Genomic DNA, 21,638 nt, shown 5'->3' on the forward strand with positions numbered 1-21,638 from the left:
ATTTAGGGTAAAATTAACATTTAATCTTGTTTTTATAAATGGGTAGCATCGTCTTTTGATTTATTTATTTTAATGAAGGGCAAATTAGACATTACATATTCAAACTTAACGGCTATTTAACACCGTTATGAGGAAGCGGGCGACAGTAATTTTGTAAAGAACATGGTTTTATTAGTAATAAAATCAAACTACAGGGAGACAACAGTAATTATCCCAATATAAAATCATTTGTATATAATGTATTATATTTGACTCTTTTCTACTATGAAATAATTCCAATGTATTATAGTACTTTTTGACGGGCAAAGGTGGACTTTTGGGGCTGGAGGGGGCCATGAAGTTTAACTAATTCTTCGCTCCTCTTTCGTTATTTCTTCCTATTTATCCTCTTATTTCTCTCCAAACGTGGGTTATGAAAGTTTTGAAAAAAAAGAAGAGCACATTGCACTGGCACCCCAAAATGGAGGCATTCAAGCACTGACACTTTATGTTTAAAAAACACAAAGACTCCAAAATTAAATTTTCATTGGATATATTTGTCTAATTTATCACTGAAAATATTCGTGTTTATTATAAGGATATTTTTTAAATTGAAACAAAATAAACACTGATTTAACTATTTCCAATGTTAAAATTGGACAAATAAATTCAATAAAAATTCAATTTTGGGTCTTTGTATTTTTTAAACATAAAGTTGGGTGGCAGTGCTTTAAGACTTCCATTTTGAGGTGCCGGTGTAATTTGCTAAAAAAAAAAACCTTCTCTTCAATTAGATATTCTTTCTCTTTCTTTTCTTTTTTTCTTTTTCTTTTTATTTGATTCCATAGTCTTTATTTCTTTATTTTTTGCTATTTTGATTATTTGATTTTATATATATATATATATATATATATATATTGGTTTGCACCTTCTACCAAAAAAAAAAAAAAAAAGGGTTTGTGTCCAACTTTTTCAGTTGAAATCATGTGTCATTTTTTTTTGTAACTTTAATTTACCTATATTTTGTTATGTATAATTTATTTTTAGTGTGGGCCCCACATAATAAATGTGGGCCTATTTCTTAATATGATAAAATAATTTAGAAGTGAAAGCCCAGTGGGTCTTGCATGGGCCTACACCAAAACATTAGTGCTTTCCAAGGAGGAGGTGATTCGAAATCTCATTCCTCGGCCCACAATTTTGAATCCTAATTATGCCCCTATTGATGAGTCTTTGTTGCAATGTTCTATTATGTTGTTATTTACCTTTTGCATATCCTCATATGAAAATAGACTTGTTGGTCCATTACCATCAACCAAGTGCAATAGTATGATTAAAGGTTCTGAAATTGAATATACGTTTCTTCTAGTTGCAGTAAACCATGAATTTTGTATTATTTAAGTGACTATTGCACTCAATTGAGACTTGCAATGTGCCATTACCTCTTGGTCCACCGTTTTGATGATGCCACCATTATTATTTTTTTTCCATAACAGATGATTTTTATATATATGGGATGGAAGTATCACATAATATATCATCCTGTATAATTGAACCCATGACCTCTTCACTAAAAAACGTTGGTTTAACTAATCGATCAATCCTGCAATGGTGATGATGCCACCATTATTATTAGGCAGTCTTCAACATTATGAATGGATTTAAAGCATCATAAAATTAAAAGTAAATGTTGTTTTGCATATGCTTTTACAACTCCTTGCTTATGAAATGGGATTTCCACCTAAAGGAGGTGGGTGAATCTGATTTTGATTCCTCTGAAGTGTTGATCTGGTATCCACCATGGCTTTTCGAATCGTTTCCCATAGACAATGCCAAATGATGCATCCAAAAATTGTCCCACCATCAGAGTCCTTCGAGTTCCTACAGGACAAACATCAGATGTGGGCCGACTTTGTTGTCAGCAAGCCACCTCCGATGGTTAAGTCAATAAGAGCACCACCAAAGAACTCTAACCAGTTGCAGAGCTTAACAGAAATATGGAATGGAGGGAAACGATTTAGTTACCTTCTCTTTGTGTTCTCTTTTGATTTATATAGGGTTTACCTCTTACTGTCAATCGTTGGATCAATCCACGAGTCTTATCATTAGTCGTCCGATCTTAAGGTTTGTCATGTTTTTTCAACTCAAGACATCTTTATGAAAAAAATGAACTATGTAATTTACAAACGTATTGAATCGTCAAATAAAGGTGAAGGTTGACGACGAATAAGTTGTGAGTCTTGTGTATTGTAAACGAAGAAGAAAGTGAAGAGAATAAGGGGGGGGGGGGGAAATGGGGGCTTTGTGAATACATACAAGGATTAAGAATTTTTCATGAACTTTTTTTGGGTTTTTTTTTTTTAAATAAAACATAAATCAATTATTATGCTAATAAAAAATAAATTGATTAAATAAATGATTTAAATTTATGATGAATCTTCATCTTTTGAAAAAAATCTCGATCAAGTTGAAAAATCATGGCATGGCTCGGTCTTCAATTTAATCAAAACCTTCTATACAAGTTTCCTTGAAAACTTGAAAGAGAGAATGCATGAGACAACTGACTCTCATACTTTAATACAAAAAGAAAACTTATCATACAAGAATAAATGGTAAAATAAATTTCGTGAAAACCTATTATTTGATACTTGTAAGTTGTGATAAATAATTTGGACAAGGTAACCGTTACGTGTTTGACAGGTAGAAGCAATTAATAATACTCCAATCAAAATCAAGTGCCTTCTAAATTTCTAGTTGATGTTCTCTTCATTTGTTGAGTACTTGTTGCTTTCGATAATTAAAAATGATCATGGAAGTGTCGGCTACCAATTTTCTTTTCCAAATTCAGAAAGTTTCCTATGACTTCACATCAGTAGTCTTTGAAAATATCAATAATTGATCCCTCCTAATGTTAATTTCGACTGGTTTGCTTATTAGTTTTGAAATGTCAGAACCTATAGACGTCGGTAGAGATCCATGCCCGAGCCGAAGAGCACACAACTACTCAATGTGAGAAACAAAGGAGTAGGGGGATTTAAACCTAAGACATAGTGGCTACCCAAACACTTGGGACCACTGGACCACCACCTCCGTGGTAGGTCAGATTCGTCAGAACCCATATGATCGTATTATGAAGAAGGTAAGAGTCGTAAGGGCCTGTTTAGTTACATGAATACATGGATTTGAAATGAAATGAGATTTCAAATCTATTGATTCATGATTCAAAAAATAAAATGTTTGGTTGGCCTCAAATCTATCGAAGTTCATAGAGTTCTGTTGGGTTACTCTACGTGAATCCGCAAATTTTATCAATTTTATACTTATAATGGAATCCATGGACTTCACCCAATACTCAATAATGGTTTAATTCACGTTTTCAGGCAAAAAAGTGAAATCCATGTATTTGATGAATCCATAAATGTTTTACAACCAAACATATATAAATCTCCAATTCATGAATCTAGGGATTGGATTTCAAATCCCTAGATTCAGATGACCAATTAGGCCATAAGGGAATGTTCCAACTCTCATCCAGCACCCCCTTGATGGGTGGAGATGAGGATCCCTACAAGTTTAGGGGTGTGGTGAATCATGTATCTTTTTTCCTTGGTACTTTGTAAAATTGAAGACTTTTACTTGTAATTTCTAATTTGGACAATTGAGGAAAACAACACCATGGTCTACAAGCACCAACAATCTAAGTAGAACACAACCTGCATGCATTAGTGTGGATTTGCAAGCCTTTGCAGAATTCATTTTAATTTGACTTGCACAAATTCACTTGATTTGTATTCGAATTCCTATTTTGATATATTGATATACGGTGTGGGCTAGCTCTACAAATCTTACCCGATAAAGGGTTGCATCGTCAGTAATGACCAGCATCTCTTAGTGCTGATGACTTCATAAGAGTTCCCAGATTAGATGTAAAACCAAAGAGTTCCCATATTAGATTAGAGTAACCTTATCAATTAATGAGTTTATGGCATATTTGGTTACATGAAACCAGAGATTTCAAATCTCTGGAATCATGAACATGAGAATTATACCCATTTGGTTGTAAAAATCTATAGATTCATGAAATATAGAGATTCACATTTCTACATTAAAAACGTGAATTTGTAGATTTATGGGTAAGTGGTAAAATCCAGATATTTCAAAAAAGCTATATATTTACACATTCACAAAAATCACGTCGATAAAATAGTTTTTTAGGATGAATCCACAAATTTCATTCCACAACCAAACATTTAATTTTATAAATTATGACTCCATAGATTTGAAATCTCTAGATGTTTCAAATCTCCAGATTTATAAATGGAAAATTTATAACCGTTTGGTTGTGTGAATCCTTGAATTAATGAAATCTAGGGATTCACCTTTTTATACTAAAAATGCGAATCTGTAGATTTATGGGTATGAGGTGAAATCCAGTGATTTCGTCCCTACTATAAAAGCGTTAAACATTTGCACATTCACAAAATTACCTTGAAAGAACTCTTCAAACCAAACAGTTAATTTTATGAACCATGACTCAATTGATTTAAAATCTATAAATTTAAAATTTCTAGATATTTGAAATCTCTAAACTCAAGTACTAAATAGACACTTAGGTAACCGGCTTTACAGTTTAGGGGCACATGCAAAGATATCCGAAATTGATTTTGACAACCGCCCAATTAAATTGTCAACAAGTAGCAATCAATGCAATTCCAATCCAAAAGTGCATTGAAGCACAGAAGCAGCCCTAAATTATTTGAATGCGAAAGGAGATTTCAACAATGCTGGTGTTTTTTTTGGCACAGAAGACTAGAAGATTAGTTACCAGTCTCATTTTTGTTCACCTGCAAGTAAGTACATGCAGATGAACTATTCTCACGTCCAACGGCCACCTATACTGTGCCTTAATTTCCCAATTGGGTTTGCAGTTGGCATTTATTGTTCTTCCTTGTTTATCAAATCACAATAATGGGTATTGGATGATTGTTAGTCTTTTTAAGAGATCCAGAGAAGGGAAATGGAGTCTGAACACAAAACCATGAAATCGCTGTCGGCACTAGCAGTGGATTTGAAGGAGCTGAGGGAAACCTTCCGCAGTGGAGCAACACGGAGTGTGGCATGGAGGAAAGCACAATTGCGAGCTCTCGTCAAGCTTCTCACTGAGCAGGAAGATCAAATATTTGCAGTACTTCGTGAAGATCTCGGAAAACATCCAGCCGAAGCTTATCGAGATGAGGTGATCTTCCATGGCTTCAAGATTGAACTTCACCAATACCCTAATGTAACAAAACAAAATTGATAGGAGTAGCATACTTCACCAACTGCACTAGCTAGTTATTTGGTCAAAGTAGTTATTAATCAATCTCTTTCTCTCGTGTATTCTTGTTTTAATTCTGCCCTTTTTGGTTTCCTTCTTCCTTTTTCTTTTTTAGGTTGGACTTCTGTTGAAGTCTCTGGCGTATGCCTTGAGCCATATAGAGGAATGGATGGCACCCAAAAAGGTGAGATAAATTTATTTAACTATCTTCCTTTTGTGTTTGTCTATTTAGTAGTGCTATGAACTCAATAACATACTTTGAGAATTCAGTGATCCATATATGATATAACCATGTAAGACCTAAGGGATTGCTGTATTTTTTTATTTTTTTTGTGCGTGTAAATTGGAAACAGAGTAAGATAAATTTGAGTTAGAACTTAGAAGTATAAAATTATAATAATATGTCAAGATATATCAAGATCTTGACAAGATATTGAGATATCTAGTATTGGAATAAGAGAAAAAAGCGATGTTACTGAGATCTCATACCACTAGCATCATTCATTTCACCTGAAAGAATTTTGGCTGGTTGTAGGTTATTTTCTTGCTATAAGTTCACAGCCAAAGAAAATAGATAATTTACTTTTTCTTTTGTTCACAAACCCTTGCTGGTGATGAAGTTTTACTTCCATACTAGTAGCAAAATCGTTGACATCAGCAAGCGATCAAGGTAACATGGGGATAGTAGCAAGAACATAAGGCACAAAGTATAATCAAGTTCCTTTCCAATGACATGTAACTAACATCCCCACACTTAATGGGTGGTACGAAATTATGGTTAAATGTCACCGGAAAGGATCAGGGCTCCACAAAACAATCAGCTCCACAGGAAATAGAAATCTCATCCCTATTGATGCTTTTTCATTGAGCAGCTGAGTTAGCTTTTAAGGAATCCTCTCTTTTTCTCAAATTCCTTGTGTTGATGGCATTTTCAATGTAATGAGACAGCCCCGACTACCATTGGCTTTCTTTCCAGCAGCGGCTGAAGTAGTACCTGAACCTCTTGGGCTTGTTCTCATTTTCTCTGCCTGGAACTATCCCATCGGTGAGTTATTACTTTTTGGGTTTTCCCTATTCTAGAGCTCTATGTACTTAAGAGCTTAATAGTAACTGAAGTTAAGCTCATAAGATGCTTGATGGCAGGAGTGTCACTGGAACCACTAATAGGAGCTATATCCGCGGGGTGTACAGCAGTTATTAAACCTTCAGAGCATGCTCCTGCAACCTCATCTTTTCTGGCCAGAGCCATCCCAATATATATGGACACTAAAGCAATTAAAATCATTGAAGGAGAAGTTACTGTCTCGGAGAAACTGTTACAAGAGAAATGGGACAAGATATTCTTCACTGGTAACAAAAAATTATCACTTCCAGACTTTGTTCTTTGTTTGTTGGTTAACTTGGCCATAACACTCTGTCTCTCTTGTCTGTAAGCTGAATATTCTGCTACTAATTATCACTACTGCCTGTTAATATTCAGGGAGTCCACAAGTTGGACGCATAATAATGTCTGCTGCTGCAAAACATTTGACACCGGTTACTCTAGAGTTGGGTGGGAAATGCCCTGCTGTCTTTGATTCCCGATTGAGCTCTTCAGACAGAGAGGTAAATATTTTTCTGCAATGGTGTGTTAATTTCCATGACTGCTCTGTCTTAATTTCTGCTTCTTTTTAATCATATGCTATTGGAATGAGGGAGAGTAATCTAATCTAACCAAACCTTCTTGTGGATTAAATACTAAATTGAGAATGCTAAATCTTACTTCTTGTTTTCATGTTTTCTTTAAGATCGCTGTGAAAAGAATAGCAGCAGCAAAGTGGGGATGCTGCATTGGCCAGGCATGCTTGGCTGTGGATTATCTACTTGTGGAGGAGAAGTTGGCATCGACTCTGGTTTTTTACTAATAAGCTTACTCTTCTCCCATGTGATTTGATTTTAGTGATTAGTCATAGAAAGTTCAGAGTTTGACATATTCCTCTCAATCTTTTTGTTAATTTTTCCTCTTAGATTGATTTATTCAAGAAGTCAATTAAGAGACTCCTTGGTGAAAAACCATTAGAAGCAACGGTTGTTGCTAAGATTGTCAACAAGCACCATTTTAAGAGATTGTGTAGGCTTCTTGAAGAACCTGGGGTTTCAGCTTCAATTGTCCATGGTGGTTCAGTAGATGAAGACAAAATGTAATCTCATAATCCTTATTTTGATTTTTTATTTAGTAGTTACAGTTATAGGCAAGGTTACTAACTATTAGATGCTTTGGTTACACAAACCATTCATGGTTAGTATATAAAAGAAGAGAATGTAATCCTCTACTTTTTTGCATAGTACCAGTAAAACAACAATTCACAATCCTTTGATGGTTGTTGACCCAGGGAACACAGTTTAGATGCTAACTTGCACGCAAATTGATCATTTGATTGACTTGGTTTGGCATCTGAATATGTCCATTTTTTTAATGTCTAATGCTCTAAAGCTTCATTGGCACCACTCTAAACAATGATATATTGGGAATCCAATGTAATCTCTCTAATCACCCTCTGATCTTTGTTGTAGGTTTATTGAGCCAACGATCTTGCTGGATCCCCCACTGGCATCTGAGCTCATGACTGAAGAAATCTTCGGCCCATTACTTCCAATAATCACAGTTTGAAATCTAAACCTCGCACTCTTGCATAGTTTTCAAAGTTGGCAATTGTTGTTGAAAGTAATTAAAGAAGGTCTCATAAGTTTCCTTTTTCCAGTTGAACAATATTCAGGAGAGCATACAATTTATAAATTCAAAGCCAAAGCCCCTTGCAATCTATGCCTTCACCAAAGATGAAATGCTGAAGAGAAGGGTTTTGTCAGAAACATCATCTGGAAGTGTAACATTTAACGATACCCTAGTTCATGTACTGCACCATTTACAACCATAGTTGTTGGATTTCCTTTCATATCCATTATTTAGGTTGATCTGGGTACTAATGCATAGATCTCTTCAACTTGCAGTATGCAGCTGTTGAATTGCCATTCGGTGGTGTCGGTGAGAGTGGTTTAGGAAGTTACCATGGGAAATTTTCTTTTGACACTTTCAGCCATGATAAGGGTGTTCTCCGTAGATCGTTCTTCCTGGAACCAGGCGCTCGATACCCTCCCTGGAATGATTACAAGCTTAAATTTCTCAGGTTGCTTTATCGCTTTGATTACTTTGGTCTGGCGCTTCTGGTTATGGGTTTGAAAAGATGATTCTCAAGTCCTTAAAGCCAGTTCTTATAATATGTAGAGACTCTCCCCTCCTCCTGCAACTAATAAAGCTTGATCACTCTTTGACCAAGAGAGGTGAACAGATTGGATGAATCCAGATGATAATAACAGGGTTATGTGGGATGGCTATTACTCAGGCTAAAACACTAGCATCTTTCAATAAGTTGTTATTTCCATGTAAAACATTATGTGTTCTGTAACCTGTAGTGGTTTTTTGGTTCATAGGTGACCCCTATGGCAATACATTTTCTCCATCCTTGAGATTTCCTTACAACTAAAAACTTTCAAGCCTGTGAAAGTGGGAAGGTCAGAAACATCAAAAGTATACATATCCCAGTCCCTTCTCTAGTTTTGATCAGGTAATTTGATAGGTGAGAAGCTTTCTCAATTCTAAAACCTGAAGTAGGTAACCCTCACACAATTCTCATATTGCAACACATGGCATTTTTAGAAAACCAACGACTACGATTACAAGGGCAGAGGAATTACAGCCGTTGAACTATAAAACGTCAAATGTTGCTGATAAGGTCAATTCATTTTTTTTTTTGGTAAGAGAGGGGTTGCCTTAGTAAAGATCAATTCCTCATAATATGAATCAAGAGTTTTTAACTTATTTTTCCACTCTGAGTGGCGTGCTTGTTTCCTCCATACTGGAGTGTTTGCGACTACTTCTTCTTCTGTATTCACCATTCTGGCCACCATATCCTCCACTGGCGAACCACCCACGCCCCGACCAAGAGATTTGATGCCCTTCAACCACCCCCCTTGATTGGATTATTCTTGGGGTTACTTACAGGAGGAATGTATTGTATGGGGAGGTGCTAGAAACGACAGGTTTTCAGTGAAGTCTGCATATCATCTGTTATCCAATGAAAGTGACTTCAATTCAGTGAGGGCATCATTTTCCTTAAGAGTGCATGATTGGGAGTTGGTATTATAGAAGAAAATCTGGGTTGTAATTGTTTGCCAAACTTGAAATCCTGTATGTGGAGAGCGTTGGTGCAAGGCCTAGCTACAGGTGAGAATTTGGTCAAGACACAAATTCCTATTCATCCAGGGTGTAAGTAGTGTGGTGCCCAAGTAGAATTTGATCATATGCCTCTAGAGTGTCCATACGGTAACGCGGTTTGGTTTGGTAGTAGGCTGCCTTATATTTTCCCCTCTCAATCCCAACCAAAGATGGCCATCTTAATTGAGCATGGGGCAGACTGAAATTCAACTCAAAGGAGGAAAGAGAGGCCTTCAATCTAGTCTTCTTTATTTGCTGGGCTCTTTGGCTGTCGAGGAATGCAACAACATTTAAAGGGATCCAAGATTCTTCTGAAGAGGCTATTCTAAAAGCTCACACGTAGAGTTTTTGTGTTGTTTGATTGTTCACTCGGCTCTTGATGTCCTTGTAGACCTTTGTCCCTTGGTGTATGATATTAGATTGTCTGTATTTGGGCCTAACTATACAAATGATGTTGCCGATGCTCTAGCCCGAAAGGCCCCATCTTTGGCAAGCAAGATGGAAAATGGTTTGGCCAATGTCCTCTACTTGGCCTCAAGCTTATGTTCCTAGAACGCTGATTGTCCACCTTGCCCTTTTCAATGAAATATGCTTTCTACCAAAAAAAAAAAGAATCAAGAGTTTGAATCTCCTCAAACCAGGGCTAAACCTCGTATCGCCATATGTACAATATAGTTATTCACCTCTCCCTCCCCTCCCGAGTTTAAAACATATAATGGGTAGCAGTTTGTATTCCCTTCACATTTCTTCACTACATAATAAAGTTGAAGTTCACATGGGGTTAGGAGTGTCAATTTTCAACCCAAACCGTTAAAACCGGACCGAACCGGCCTGTTATAGCCCGGACCGGCCCGAACCGATCCTTAATGGGCCGTAATTGGGCTGAAGGTCCTCAGCCCGTCGGTTTTCGGGCTGGCCCGGCCCAGCCCGTGTGCGGCCCCGTCAGCCCGTTAGTCTTTTACATAAATAAAATTAAAATATAAAATGTAATTAATTTTTTTTTGGTATTGTTTAAATGTAATTAATGATCCATGAATTTCGGTGTTTGAGACGTTGAGACTCGAGTTTGAGTAGTTGAGTGTTAACACATTTAACGGTTTAAGTTTTAAGTTTTAAACTTTTTAATTTTCAAATTTCATTTAGTTTTATTATTTTAAAATTTAAAAATCTTAATTGATAACTCTTAAGTCTTTAGTCTTAATCTTAATCGTTAACTTTTTAATTTTCAAATTTTATTTAGTTTTATTATTTTAAAATTTAAAAGTCTTAATTGATAACTCTTAACTCTTAAGTCTTAATCTCAATTGTTAACTTTTTAATTTTCAAATTTCATTTAGTTTTATTATTTTAAAATTTAAAAGTCTTAATTGATAACTATTAAGTCTTAATCTTAATCGTTAATGCGCTGTTTTTTCAGACTTTCAGTCTTTCACATTTTCACTTTTGTGAAATCAGGCATCAGGATTTTTAATGCCATCACTTATCGTTTGATTTACTTGGAGTCTTCATCCTCTATCTTTTGTAGTTGTGTGCAAAGAAAGAAATTTCGTTCGTTTCGCCCGGTTCGCTGGGCAGCGAACCGAGCGAAATGACGAAATTTAGCTTACATTTCGCCGAACTTGGGCTTTGAGATTTCGCCCAAAAAGCTTTTTTATTCTGAGTTCTGAGTCTTCTGTCTTCCAAATACTGAGGTGAGATAAAGACAAAACAGCATTAAATGCTTGTCTCCCCATTAATGTAAATAAACAAAACCCTCTTCAACGTGATTTATTTTAAAATAATAAACTCTATTCAACCTGCACTTCAGAAATTTCAGGTTTTGAGTTCGTTTCTTTCTCATTTCTTCTTGTCGACGCCGCTGCAACTCTAATGGATGGTTCGCCGCTGCTACTCAAATGGTTCGCCGCTGCTGCTATTCTGATGGTTCGCCGCTGCAAGCCAAGATCTGTCTCACTGTGTTTTTTTTTCTCTTTCTCTATTTCTTTCTTTCTTCTTCTTCATCTCTTTCAACAATCCAGCAAAAACAGCACCACCTGTGGTATATCCTTCAACGATCCGGCAAAAACAACACTAAATCCGGCAATTTTCGTTTGGGTTCGCCGGAAAATCGTCGATTTTCCGGCGACATTTCGATTTTCCGGCAACCATTTAAACATCTCGTTTCGCCCCCTGGTTTCGTTTCGCCGGGGGGCGAAACTGGCGAATTTCGCCGATATTTCGGCGAAATAAAATTTCTTTCCATGGTTGTGTGTGTGAGAAACTAGGATTTGAAGTTGAGGAAAAAATAAAAATAAAATTCAATATTGATTTTTAATTTAGTCCAAATCATTAGCCAAATCGAAACCAAATCATTAGGCCAAACCGTTAGTCAACCCGAACCCAAACCGCACCAAACCGAAACCGCACTGAAACCGTTATCTTTTAAATGGGCTGGTTTGGGCTGGGGGGGTTTTCAGCCCGAAACCGCTCCAAACCAGACCGTTGACACCCCTACATGGGGTCAACTAAAGTCTCACTTTTGATTCATTTTGTTAACATTCAAATGTGAATTCCATCATTATTATGTGATAAAAGAATGTAAGAAAAACATATACCTCTATCTTGAGAGAATGCAAATTCCTCTCTCTCCAATTCCCAGTTCTAGAAAAATTCACGGGGAAGAAGAAATCAGTTGAAAATCTGAGTCGGTAAGACGATTCAACCGATCTGCTAAAATATCTCGAAACGTTCGATTCTGAAACGGCTACACGTGAATCGTGACGGAAAGAGGGAAGGAAAAAGCCGAATGTCATAAGTCATAACACAAATAAAAAGTCGCAAATTAGAGAGCTCGCATTATTTATTGGTCAGACGCTCTGACTTTTCTTCACCAATAAAAATCTCTAATCCGAACAAATTCGTTAGAGGAAGAAGGCGAATCGAAGTATCGATTGCAGAGAAGGGTTACCGTACGAGAGATGCTCAGGAGCTGGTGATGATAAGCCCTAGCCTGAGCGTAAGGGGAGTAGCTTTGCAACGATTCTACAGCTTCTGCAATCGTAAGGCTTGCTTTCCTCCTAATCCTCCGCTTAGATATTTTATTCATAATCTCCCTCGTCAGGTAACGCCGTCAGTGATGGCCGATGATGCGATGAAGAAGCAACAGCAACAGGATCCGTTGATTGAGAAGATAGAGGAAGACAAAGCGAAAGAGGTACCATCTCCGGCTGCTCCGCCGCCGCCGCCGCCGGAGAAACCATTGCCTGGTGACTGCTGCGACAGTGGATGCGTTCGTTGCGTGTGGGACATCTATTACGATGAGCTTGAAGAATACAACAATCTTTATGGAAAAACTCCCCAATCCAAATAAGAAAACCACCTGATCGACTCCATTCTCCGGCGAATTCTGTATTTTTGAAGGAAATTCAGTTTTTCTCCGATTTCTCATGTATTTTCTGTCGAGAGGCAAAGAAGGGGATTGTGTATTAAAATAGTAAAAGAAATCGATTCTTAAAAACCTTTGTTTATTTTAATCAAATTTGTTGTGTCTATGGCTTAGCCTTTAGGTCATTCTTCTTGGATTTCTTCGCATTCTTCTGAGAAATCTAAAAACTTCTAAATTGTTAATAGGAAATTAGGCTAGTTGGAAATTGAAGAACTTTTGCTAAAACTGGAAATTTGAATACAGATTCATTGGAACACTTGTAAAAATGAATTCTCCCACTCATTTTTTTAAAATAAATATAATATAGAATAAAAATTAATTAACAAAAAAAATTTAGTTATTGATCTCAAAGTATCCATTGAAATTGTTGAAGACTTGAAGTGAAAAGGGAGAATTTTATTAATGCCCTTCCTTCCTGAGGTATTGCCAGAGTTTGCCACCCATTGTCCAAAAAATTATTCTTTCTTCATCCATGGAAAAAAATTTGATTTTGTACTTCCAATTAAATGTTGGATTTTCTTTTAACAATTTATGGGCATAATTCACTACCACCGACATCTCTACTATGAGTTTTATTGGTTATCTTAGGGCTGTTTTGGTTACATGAATCCAGAGATTTCAAATCTCTAGATTCATGAATCTGAGAATTATACCCGTTTGGTTGTAAAAATCTCTAGATTCATGAAATCTAGAGATTCACATTTTTACACTAAAATCGTGAATCTGTAGATTTATGGGTAAGGGGTGAAATCCAGAGATTTCAAAAAAGCTATACATTTGCACATTCACAAAACTCACGTCGATCAAATTGTTTTTTAGGATGAGTCCAAAGATTTCATTCCACAACCAAACATCTAATTTTATAAATTATAACTCCATAGATTTGAAATTTATAGATTTGAAATCTCTAGATATTTGAAATCTCCAGACTCATGTAACCAAACAGGCCCTTAGGGTTTATTTAAATAAAATGGTGACAATTGCCAATGGAAGGATAGTGCAATGGTTGAGAACTCACCTCTTAGTGGAGAGATTGTGGGTTCAATCCTTACCGACGGCATATGTAATTATCCCAACCCCAATTTCTCTATATATAAAAAGCACATTTGTTACAAAAAAAAAAAAAAAATGGTGACAATTAATCTCAAATTGAACGATAATCAAAGAAACTAATGAATTTACACACATGAGAAACATACTATTCTCCTATGAATAGTATGAATTAAGTAGTCTTTTCTCTCTCACATCTTTTCTCCCTATTTATTCTCTTCTCTTTCTATAAATGTGGTTACAGAAATTTATGAAAAAAAATCTTACTAGATATTTAAAAATTTTTATTTCTAATTATAATTATTTTCTCAATCTTTATTTATTTTCTCATGTCTCCTCTCTCCTATTTTTCTCCTATTTATTCTTTTCCGTTTCTTTCTTCTTATTTATTCTTCCCTTTCTATAAGGGTGGGTTAAGAAAATTTGGGAAAAAAATCTTAGTACTCATATTCTTTCTCAAATTTTTTTTTTTTATTCTTTATTTGATTTTATATTCTGTTTATATATTTCTTCTGCAATTTTTGTTATTTGATTTTATATTGTAAACAAAATGTCTATAGTTAGTAACGTAACTTAACTACCATTGGTTAGCATCACTTACTTAAAAAAAAATTTACCTATATCTTGTTGAAAAAAATATTATTATAAAAATGTAACTATTTTTGTCAAATATGTGTGAGCCCACAAAATATACGATGAATCTATTATTTAATATAATAAAATAATTCATAGGTGGGATCCCCAATGGGTCTTCTAATTTTTTGTCAAATATGTATGGTCCCACAAAATATACGTGAATCTGTTATTTAATATAATAAAATAATTCATAGGTGGGATCCCCAATAGGTCTTATATGGGCCCACACAATATGTGTGGCGAAAAAACATTAGTACTTCCTCAATCTAGACTTCTATTCTTCGGCCCCCCAATATTAAATCCTGGTTCTGCCCTGCATATTCTTGTACCTGTCCTTCACTCTTCTGTTTTCAACTCTTCATTCAAAACACCGTATTGGAAAGAACTCCATCCTTTTCTCCCCAAATTTTCTCTTCATTTCACCCAAGGGACCTTGGACAACAAGCCAATTGCGGTGGTTGCCATTGATGGAGGTGGGTGAAGGGATTCTTTGGTTCTCCCTCCACCTAACTATAAGGTTCAATATATGAAAAATATGGTTTAAGTTAAGGAGCATTTAAGTTATTTTATTAAAGAGAGCACTGTTTGATTTTGAAGTTACTGTCAAGTTAAATCTCAAAATGAAATGTTCAAAATATCTTCTTGGTATTAATTAAACTTATTGTACATATAATTCAATACACAACCTTTAGGTTATCCCTTCACCCATCTTCATCCCACCCCTTATCTTAAACCACCACACTCTCTCCACCAACCAGCCACCACTAGCTCCAACTTCCCTTGTTGAAATCGCACACCACCTTCTATGGAAGAACGTGAGGAGGTAACTCCTGTGCTTTCTCTATCTTTGCCTTTTGCCTCTGCCTTTCTGTGTCAATTTTTGTTTTCTTTAGCTACTAAATCTGCTTTAGTTTGGAAAATTTCATTCCGTAAGAAAGTTAGAAGGTATTTTGGTCATTTTATTTTAAGTTACACGTATTTTTTTTTTGAATTAGTAGTGGAAGGATATTTTGATAATTCTATTTTGGGTTAGAGGCAATTTAAATCACTTAAAAGGAGCCAACAAGAGTTTTGGCCGAGATTAACTGGGGTTACTGGTTAAAAACTCTTGATTTTTTTTGAATTCCCACCCATTAATTGAAAACAGTCCTTAAAGGTTGCCTAACATTGGGGGTTTTCTGTAAAACTTACAAGATGGGGGAGATATAGTGTAATTAACTATAAAGTTGGGGTGCATGTGAAAATTCTTGCATTTCTCCACGCCCTTTCCGTCGCAACTTTTCGCTACTTCTATATTCTCGCTCTCTCGACTCTCTCTCTCTCTCTCACACACAGCCGAGCACAGCACAGCACAGCAAGCACGTTTACAGACACTGCTAGCCAGATCTGCGAGGTTAACACCTCTCCTTCACAATCTGTTTCTCTTAATCTTTTATCAGAACCCGATATCTGCGCTTCTAACCTACACCCTCTGCTTATACTACGCTACCCTTCTCTTCACTGTCCTCTGATTTCCATCCTGAAGTGTTGTTGATGGCTGCGATTTGGAGGTACTGATGGATTGCGCTTGATCTGGACTTATTCTTCTTAGATCTGAGGTGAAGTTTTGTCGCTTTTCGTCTCAAAGATCTCTCATCTTATCGAGAAAATTTATCTCTTGAGATTCATTTCTGTTTCGTTTTCCCAGGCATTTAGATCGTTGTCCTGAATTGTTTTCCCCAAAACTGTGATCGGTAGTTTGAATTCGTATTAATATTTTGATGGATTGGAGCATTCGCTAAAGCTGTGATTCTATTTACTTTGTGTTCTCGTGCGTTAGGGTTTTTGACACCTGATTGGAAACGATGCTTACGAAATTTGAGACGAAGAGTAATCGGGTAAAAGGCCTGAGTTTTCATACTAAGAGACCATGGATTCTTGCGAGTCTTCACAGTGGTGTGATCCAGCTTTGGGATTACAGGATGGGGACTCTTATCGACAAATTCGATGAGCATGATGGGCCTGTTCGTGGTGTCCATTTCCATAAATCCCAGCCTTTGTTCGTCTCCGGAGGTATAGAACTCTGCCAATGCTTACATAGTTCTTCACGGCTGCGTGGTGTAGGAATGCTTTTCTCTAGGTTATATCTTCCAATTCGATTTTGTTTCGTTATTTGATCAGTTCATACTCGGATCCCTTGCATAGCTTTTGTGCCTTTCCTTATAAAATTTGTTGGGGGTACTTACTGTTTTTGTATGTTATGAGTAGATCCAGACAATTAATGTAGTTTCTTGCCTTTCATTGTAGTTCTTGGTTCCCCCTCCTGTTGCCCTTTCAGTTGACAGCTTGTCTGTTAATAAACGAACTTTGAGGTTCAGAAAACATACCGACGCATAATGCCTGTGAACTTTTCCGGTTGTGGTTCATTATGCTGATTAATTTTCATGTCTACCTTTCTCTTGATATTATTATTCGTACGTCGTATGCTTTTAGAAGAGTTCGGGGGGATCTTTTCTTGCTTTATGGAGAACATTGGCTTTTGCAGGAGATGATTACAAGATCAAAGTGTGGAATTACAAGATGCACAGATGTCTGTTTACTCTTCTTGGGCATTTGGATTACATTCGTACTGTTCAATTTCACAATGAGTACCCATGGATTGTTAGTTCAAGTGATGATCAGACTATCAGAATATGGAACTGGCAATCTCGTACTTGTATATCTGTTTTAACAGGGCACAATCATTATGTCATGTGTGCCTCCTTCCATCCTAAGGAAGATCTTGTTGTCTCTGCCTCCTTGGATCAGACAGTTCGTGTTTGGGATATTGGTGCTTTGAGGAAGAAGACTGTGTCCCCTGCAGATGACATCCTGCGGCTCAGTCAAATGAATACGGATTTATTTGGTGGTGTTGATGCTGTTGTTAAGTATGTCTTGGAAGGGCATGACCGTGGAGTCAACTGGGCTTCATTTCATCCTACCCTGCCTCTGATTGTGTCTGGAGCAGATGACCGCCAATTGAAACTATGGCGCATGAATGGTATTGATTTGAAAATCTAATGTAATTTTCCTTATGGGTTCAAGTTTACCATTTGTTTTTGTCTTTTATTAGTGTGTCTAAAACACTGTTGAATGACGCCATTATGGCTGACTTATTCATTGTCTTCAGATACGAAAGCCTGGGAAGTAGATACACTGAGAGGGCACATGAATAATGTTTCATGCGTGATGTTTCATGCTAAGCAGGACATCATTGTTTCCAATTCAGAAGACAAAAGTATTCGTGTTTGGGATGTCACAAAGCGGACTGGTGTTCAGACATTCCGAAGGGAGCATGATCGTTTCTGGATCCTAGCAGCTCATCCGGAAATGAACCTTCTCGCTGCTGGTCATGATAGTGGTATGATAGTCTTCAAGTTGGAGAGAGAAAGACCTGCTTTTTCCCTGAGTGGTGATTCTCTTTACTATGTCAAAGACCGTTTCCTTCGGTATTATGAATTCTCAACCCAGAAGGACACTCAAGTGATCCCAATTCGACGCCCTGGTTCAACGAGTCTGAACCAAGGACCAAGGACAATGTCTTATAGCCCTACAGAAAATGCTGTCTTGATCTGCTCAGATGTCGATGGGGGTACCTATGAACTTTATGTTGTTCCCAAAGACAGTGTTGGCAGGGGTGATACTGTACAAGAGGCTAGGAGAGGAAATGGAGGTTCAGCTGTTTTTGTTGCTCGGAATAGGTTTGCCGTTCTTGACAAAAACAACAATCAAGTGTTAGTGAAAAATCTAAAAAATGAGGTTGTGAAGAAGAGTGCACTTCCTATTCCTGCTGATGCTATATTCTATGCTGGAACAGGCAGTTTGCTTTGCAGGGCCGATGATAGAGTTGTCATCTTTGATCTCCAACAGAGAGTTGTTCTTGGTGATCTCCAGACTCCATTTGTTAAATATGTTGTTTGGTCGAATGACATGGAAAGTGTCGCGTTGTTGAGCAAGCATGCAATCATCATTGCAAGTAAGAAACTTGTGCACCGTTGTACTCTTCATGAGACAATCCGCGTGAAAAGTGGAGCTTGGGATGACAATGGTGTTTTCTTATATACAACACTGAACCATATCAAGTATTGCCTTCCTAATGGTGACAGTGGAATTATCAAGACCCTTGATGTTCCTATATACATTACAAAGGTTTCTGGTAATATCATTTATTGCTTGGATCGGGATGGAAAGAATCGTCCAATAACTATAGATGCAACTGAGTACATATTTAAGCTCTCACTCATAAGGAAAAGATATGATCAGGTTATGAGCATGATTAGGAACTCACAGCTGTGTGGGCAGGCCATGATTGCATATTTGCAAAGGAAAGGATTCCCTGAAGTTGCCCTCCATTTTGTGAAAGACGAAAGGACACGGTTCAATCTTGCTTTAGAGAGTGGAAATATCCAGATTGCTGTTGCTTCTGCCAAGGAAATTGATGAGAAGGATCATTGGTACAGGTTGGGGGTTGAGGCACTTCGTCAGGGTAATGCAAGTATTGTGGAGTATGCTTACCAGCGGACAAAGAACTTTGAGAGGCTATCCTTCCTGTATTTGATAACAGGCAATTTGGATAAGCTGTCTAAAATGCTGAGGATTGCTGAAATCAAGAACGATGTCATGGGTCAATTTCACAATGCCCTTTATCTGGGTGACGTCAGGGAGCGTGTCAAGATCTTGGAGAATGCTGGGCATTTGCCTCTTGCTTATATTACAGCTTCTGTTCATGGTCTTCAGGATGATGCTGAGCGGCTTGCTGCTGAGCTGGGGGATAATGTTCCTACTTTGCCAGAGGGGAAGGTACCGTCTCTTTTAATGCCCCCTAAACCTGTTCTTTGTGGTGGAGATTGGCCATTGTTGAGGGTTATGAAAGGCATTTTTGAAGGTGGATTAGATCTGCCGGGCAAGGGTGCCCAAGAAGAAGATGATACTGCTGATGCTGATTGGGGCGAGGATTTGGATATTGTTGATGTGGACGGCGTGCAGAATGGAGACATTAGCATTGTGGATGAGGATGGGGAAGTACATGAAGAAAATGAGGAGGAAGGAGGATGGGACCTTGAGGATCTGGAATTGCCACCTGAAGTGGATAGTCCCCAAGTTGCCAACAGTGCCCGTATGGTGTTTGTTGTGCCAACTCCTGGCATGTCAGTCAGTCAGATCTGGGCCCAGAAATCATCCCTTGCTGGTGAACAAGCAGCAGCTGGGAATTTTGATACTGCCATGCGCTTGCTAAGCCGTCAACTAGGCATAAAGAACTTTGCTCCTCTGAAGCAATTATTTATTGATCTACATACAGGTAGCCATAGCTACCTACGTGCTTTCTCACATGCTCCTGTGAATCCATTGGCACTCGAGAGAGGATGGAGTGAGTCAGCCAGCCCTAATGTTAGGGGTCCACCAGCACTTGTGTGCGATTTCTCTCAGATGGAAGAGAAGCTCAAGGCAGGTTACAAGGCTACAACAGCTGGGAAGTTCACAGATGCTCTGAGGCTTTTCCTAGGTGTGCTTCATGCCATCCCTATGATTGTGGTTGAGTCAAGGAGGGAAGTTGATGAAGTTAAGGAGTTAATAATCATAGCAAAAGAGTATGTGCTGGGCTTGAAAATGGAGCTCAAGAGGAGGGAGATAAGAGACAATCCAATAAGACAGCAAGAGCTTGCAGCCTACTTCACCCATTGCAACCTGCAGATGCCACACATGAGACTGGCATTGTTGAATGCCATGACTGTTTGCTACAAGGCAGGGAACCTTACCACAGCCGCTAATTTTGCAAGACGGCTGTTAGAGACCAACCCTACCATCGAGAACCATGCAAAGACAGCAAGACAAGTCCTGCAGGCTGCAGAAAGGAACATGACAGATGCGAGCCAGCTCAACTATGACTTCAGAAACCCATTTGTGGTTTGTGGAGCAACTCATGTACCAATCTACCGTGGTCAGAAGGATGTTTCATGCCCGTATTGCAGCTCTCGGTTTGTGCCAGCTCAGGAAGGGCAGCTCTGTGCCGTGTGTGATCTTGCAGTGGTTGGAGCAGATGCATCCGGTCTGCTCTGTTCCCCTTCCCAGATAAGATGATTGAGCCACCAAGTTGAGGAGTCTTTTAGTATCTCTCGGGCTGCTTGAAGCACCAATAGGTTTGTTATTTTGGTTCTGTGAGAGCCAAGGTAGGAACATGGAAGTAGAAGAGTCCAGTTTCACTGGAATTGTTTGGTTTTTCATCTTGCTCTTTTGGTGTTTCGCTTTTTCTCTTTTCGTTTTAGTTTTTAAAATTTGATGATTATAATCTTACTGTAATAACGTTAAGAATTTTGACTTTATAGCTCTTTATGGACGAGAATGGCAAATGGCTTTGTTAAATTTTATGAACAATGGTAGGCAAGATGGGGCAAATTAATTTTAGTGATTGGCTGCGCAAGTGTTCTCAATTTTGTTCGTGATGGTAGATTTTTCGTCTTACCTTATGTCCCCTGCTATCCAATTTTTTATCTTTGGGTAATAAAGGCATATATAAGAAAATTTGAGATGGAGATATTACATATGTCGAGGGCAAGGGTTGAACCTACAACTTCCCCACCGAGAGGTGAGGTTTTCAACCACTCCATTAACTCTCCATTGGCAAAAAGATGTCGCTTAATGAGAAAATTGATGGTTCAGTATTTCTTGTTTTTTACGGGAGAATGAAGGAGGTGTTTCTCGCTAGAGAGGGTGAGAGAAAGCTTTATGATTAGGGTAAAGTTGTTTCTGGCTAGAGAGGGTGAGAGAAAGCTTTATGATTAGGGTAAAGTTTTGCTAAAATTGATCAGGTTGAGGGTTATGCGAGTGAATCAAATAAATCTAAAGGGGTTTATCATTAGGGAGGGCTAAGTTTTGATGCGACTGAATGAAATAAATCCAGAGGGGTTGAAGTTGTAAATTTGACAAGTTCTTAAAAAATGCATGATGTAAATTTACTAGAATAC

At 37.6% G+C, this 21,638-nt stretch overlaps 2 protein-coding genes across 3 annotated transcripts; both read left to right on the forward strand.

The window, feature by feature from the left end:
- Nucleotides 1–4,724: 4,724 nt before the first annotated feature.
- On the forward strand, nucleotides 4,725–8,880 carry LOC149014337 (aldehyde dehydrogenase family 3 member F1-like). Of its 2 annotated transcripts, XM_089156930.1 has the most exons (11): nucleotides 4,725–4,829; nucleotides 4,970–5,215; nucleotides 5,412–5,480; nucleotides 6,245–6,341; nucleotides 6,440–6,646; nucleotides 6,777–6,901; nucleotides 7,084–7,188; nucleotides 7,304–7,476; nucleotides 7,850–7,940; nucleotides 8,038–8,187; nucleotides 8,285–8,880. In XM_089156930.1, the coding sequence occupies exons 2-11, from the start codon at nucleotides 4,997–4,999 to the stop codon at nucleotides 8,519–8,521; spliced, it is 1,473 nt and encodes a 490-aa protein (XP_089013056.1). In that variant the 5' UTR covers nucleotides 4,725–4,829; nucleotides 4,970–4,996; the 3' UTR covers nucleotides 8,522–8,880. The 2 variants fall into 2 exon arrangements, with proteins under 2 accessions (XP_089013056.1, XP_089013055.1); XM_089156929.1 differs by having other exon boundaries at nucleotides 4,726–5,215.
- A 7,079-nt stretch (nucleotides 8,881–15,959) lies between these two features.
- Nucleotides 15,960–21,112, forward strand: LOC149014338 (coatomer subunit alpha-1). The gene is made up of 4 exons (XM_089155668.1): nucleotides 15,960–16,256; nucleotides 16,478–16,710; nucleotides 17,183–17,677; nucleotides 17,807–21,112. Exons 2-4 carry the CDS (start codon nucleotides 16,503–16,505, stop codon nucleotides 20,752–20,754), a joined length of 3,651 nt encoding a protein of 1,216 aa, XP_089011794.1. The 5' UTR covers nucleotides 15,960–16,256; nucleotides 16,478–16,502; the 3' UTR covers nucleotides 20,755–21,112.
- Nucleotides 21,113–21,638: the final 526 nt, after the last annotated feature.

The sequence above is a fragment of the Hakea prostrata genome, chromosome 5, assembly GCF_041222555.1.
Source record: "Hakea prostrata isolate BN-2017 chromosome 5, UWA_Hpros_2, whole genome shotgun sequence".
NCBI classification, from domain to species: domain Eukaryota; kingdom Viridiplantae; phylum Streptophyta; class Magnoliopsida; order Proteales; family Proteaceae; genus Hakea; species Hakea prostrata.

Coding starts and splice junctions, on each gene's coding strand:
- LOC149014337 (XM_089156930.1), top strand. CDS start 4,997: ATGGAGTCTGAACACAAAACCATGAAATCGCTGTCGGCACTAGCAGTG. Junction 6,902..7,083: donor TGAGCTCTTCAGACAGAGAG/GTAAATATTTTT, acceptor GTTTTCTTTAAG/ATCGCTGTGAAAAGAATAGC. Junction 7,941..8,037: donor CATTACTTCCAATAATCACA/GTTTGAAATCTA, acceptor TCCTTTTTCCAG/TTGAACAATATTCAGGAGAG.
- LOC149014338 (XM_089155668.1), top strand. CDS start 16,503: ATGCTTACGAAATTTGAGACGAAGAGTAATCGGGTAAAAGGCCTGAGT. Junction 16,711..17,182: donor GCCTTTGTTCGTCTCCGGAG/GTATAGAACTCT, acceptor TGGCTTTTGCAG/GAGATGATTACAAGATCAAA. Junction 17,678..17,806: donor GAAACTATGGCGCATGAATG/GTATTGATTTGA, acceptor CATTGTCTTCAG/ATACGAAAGCCTGGGAAGTA.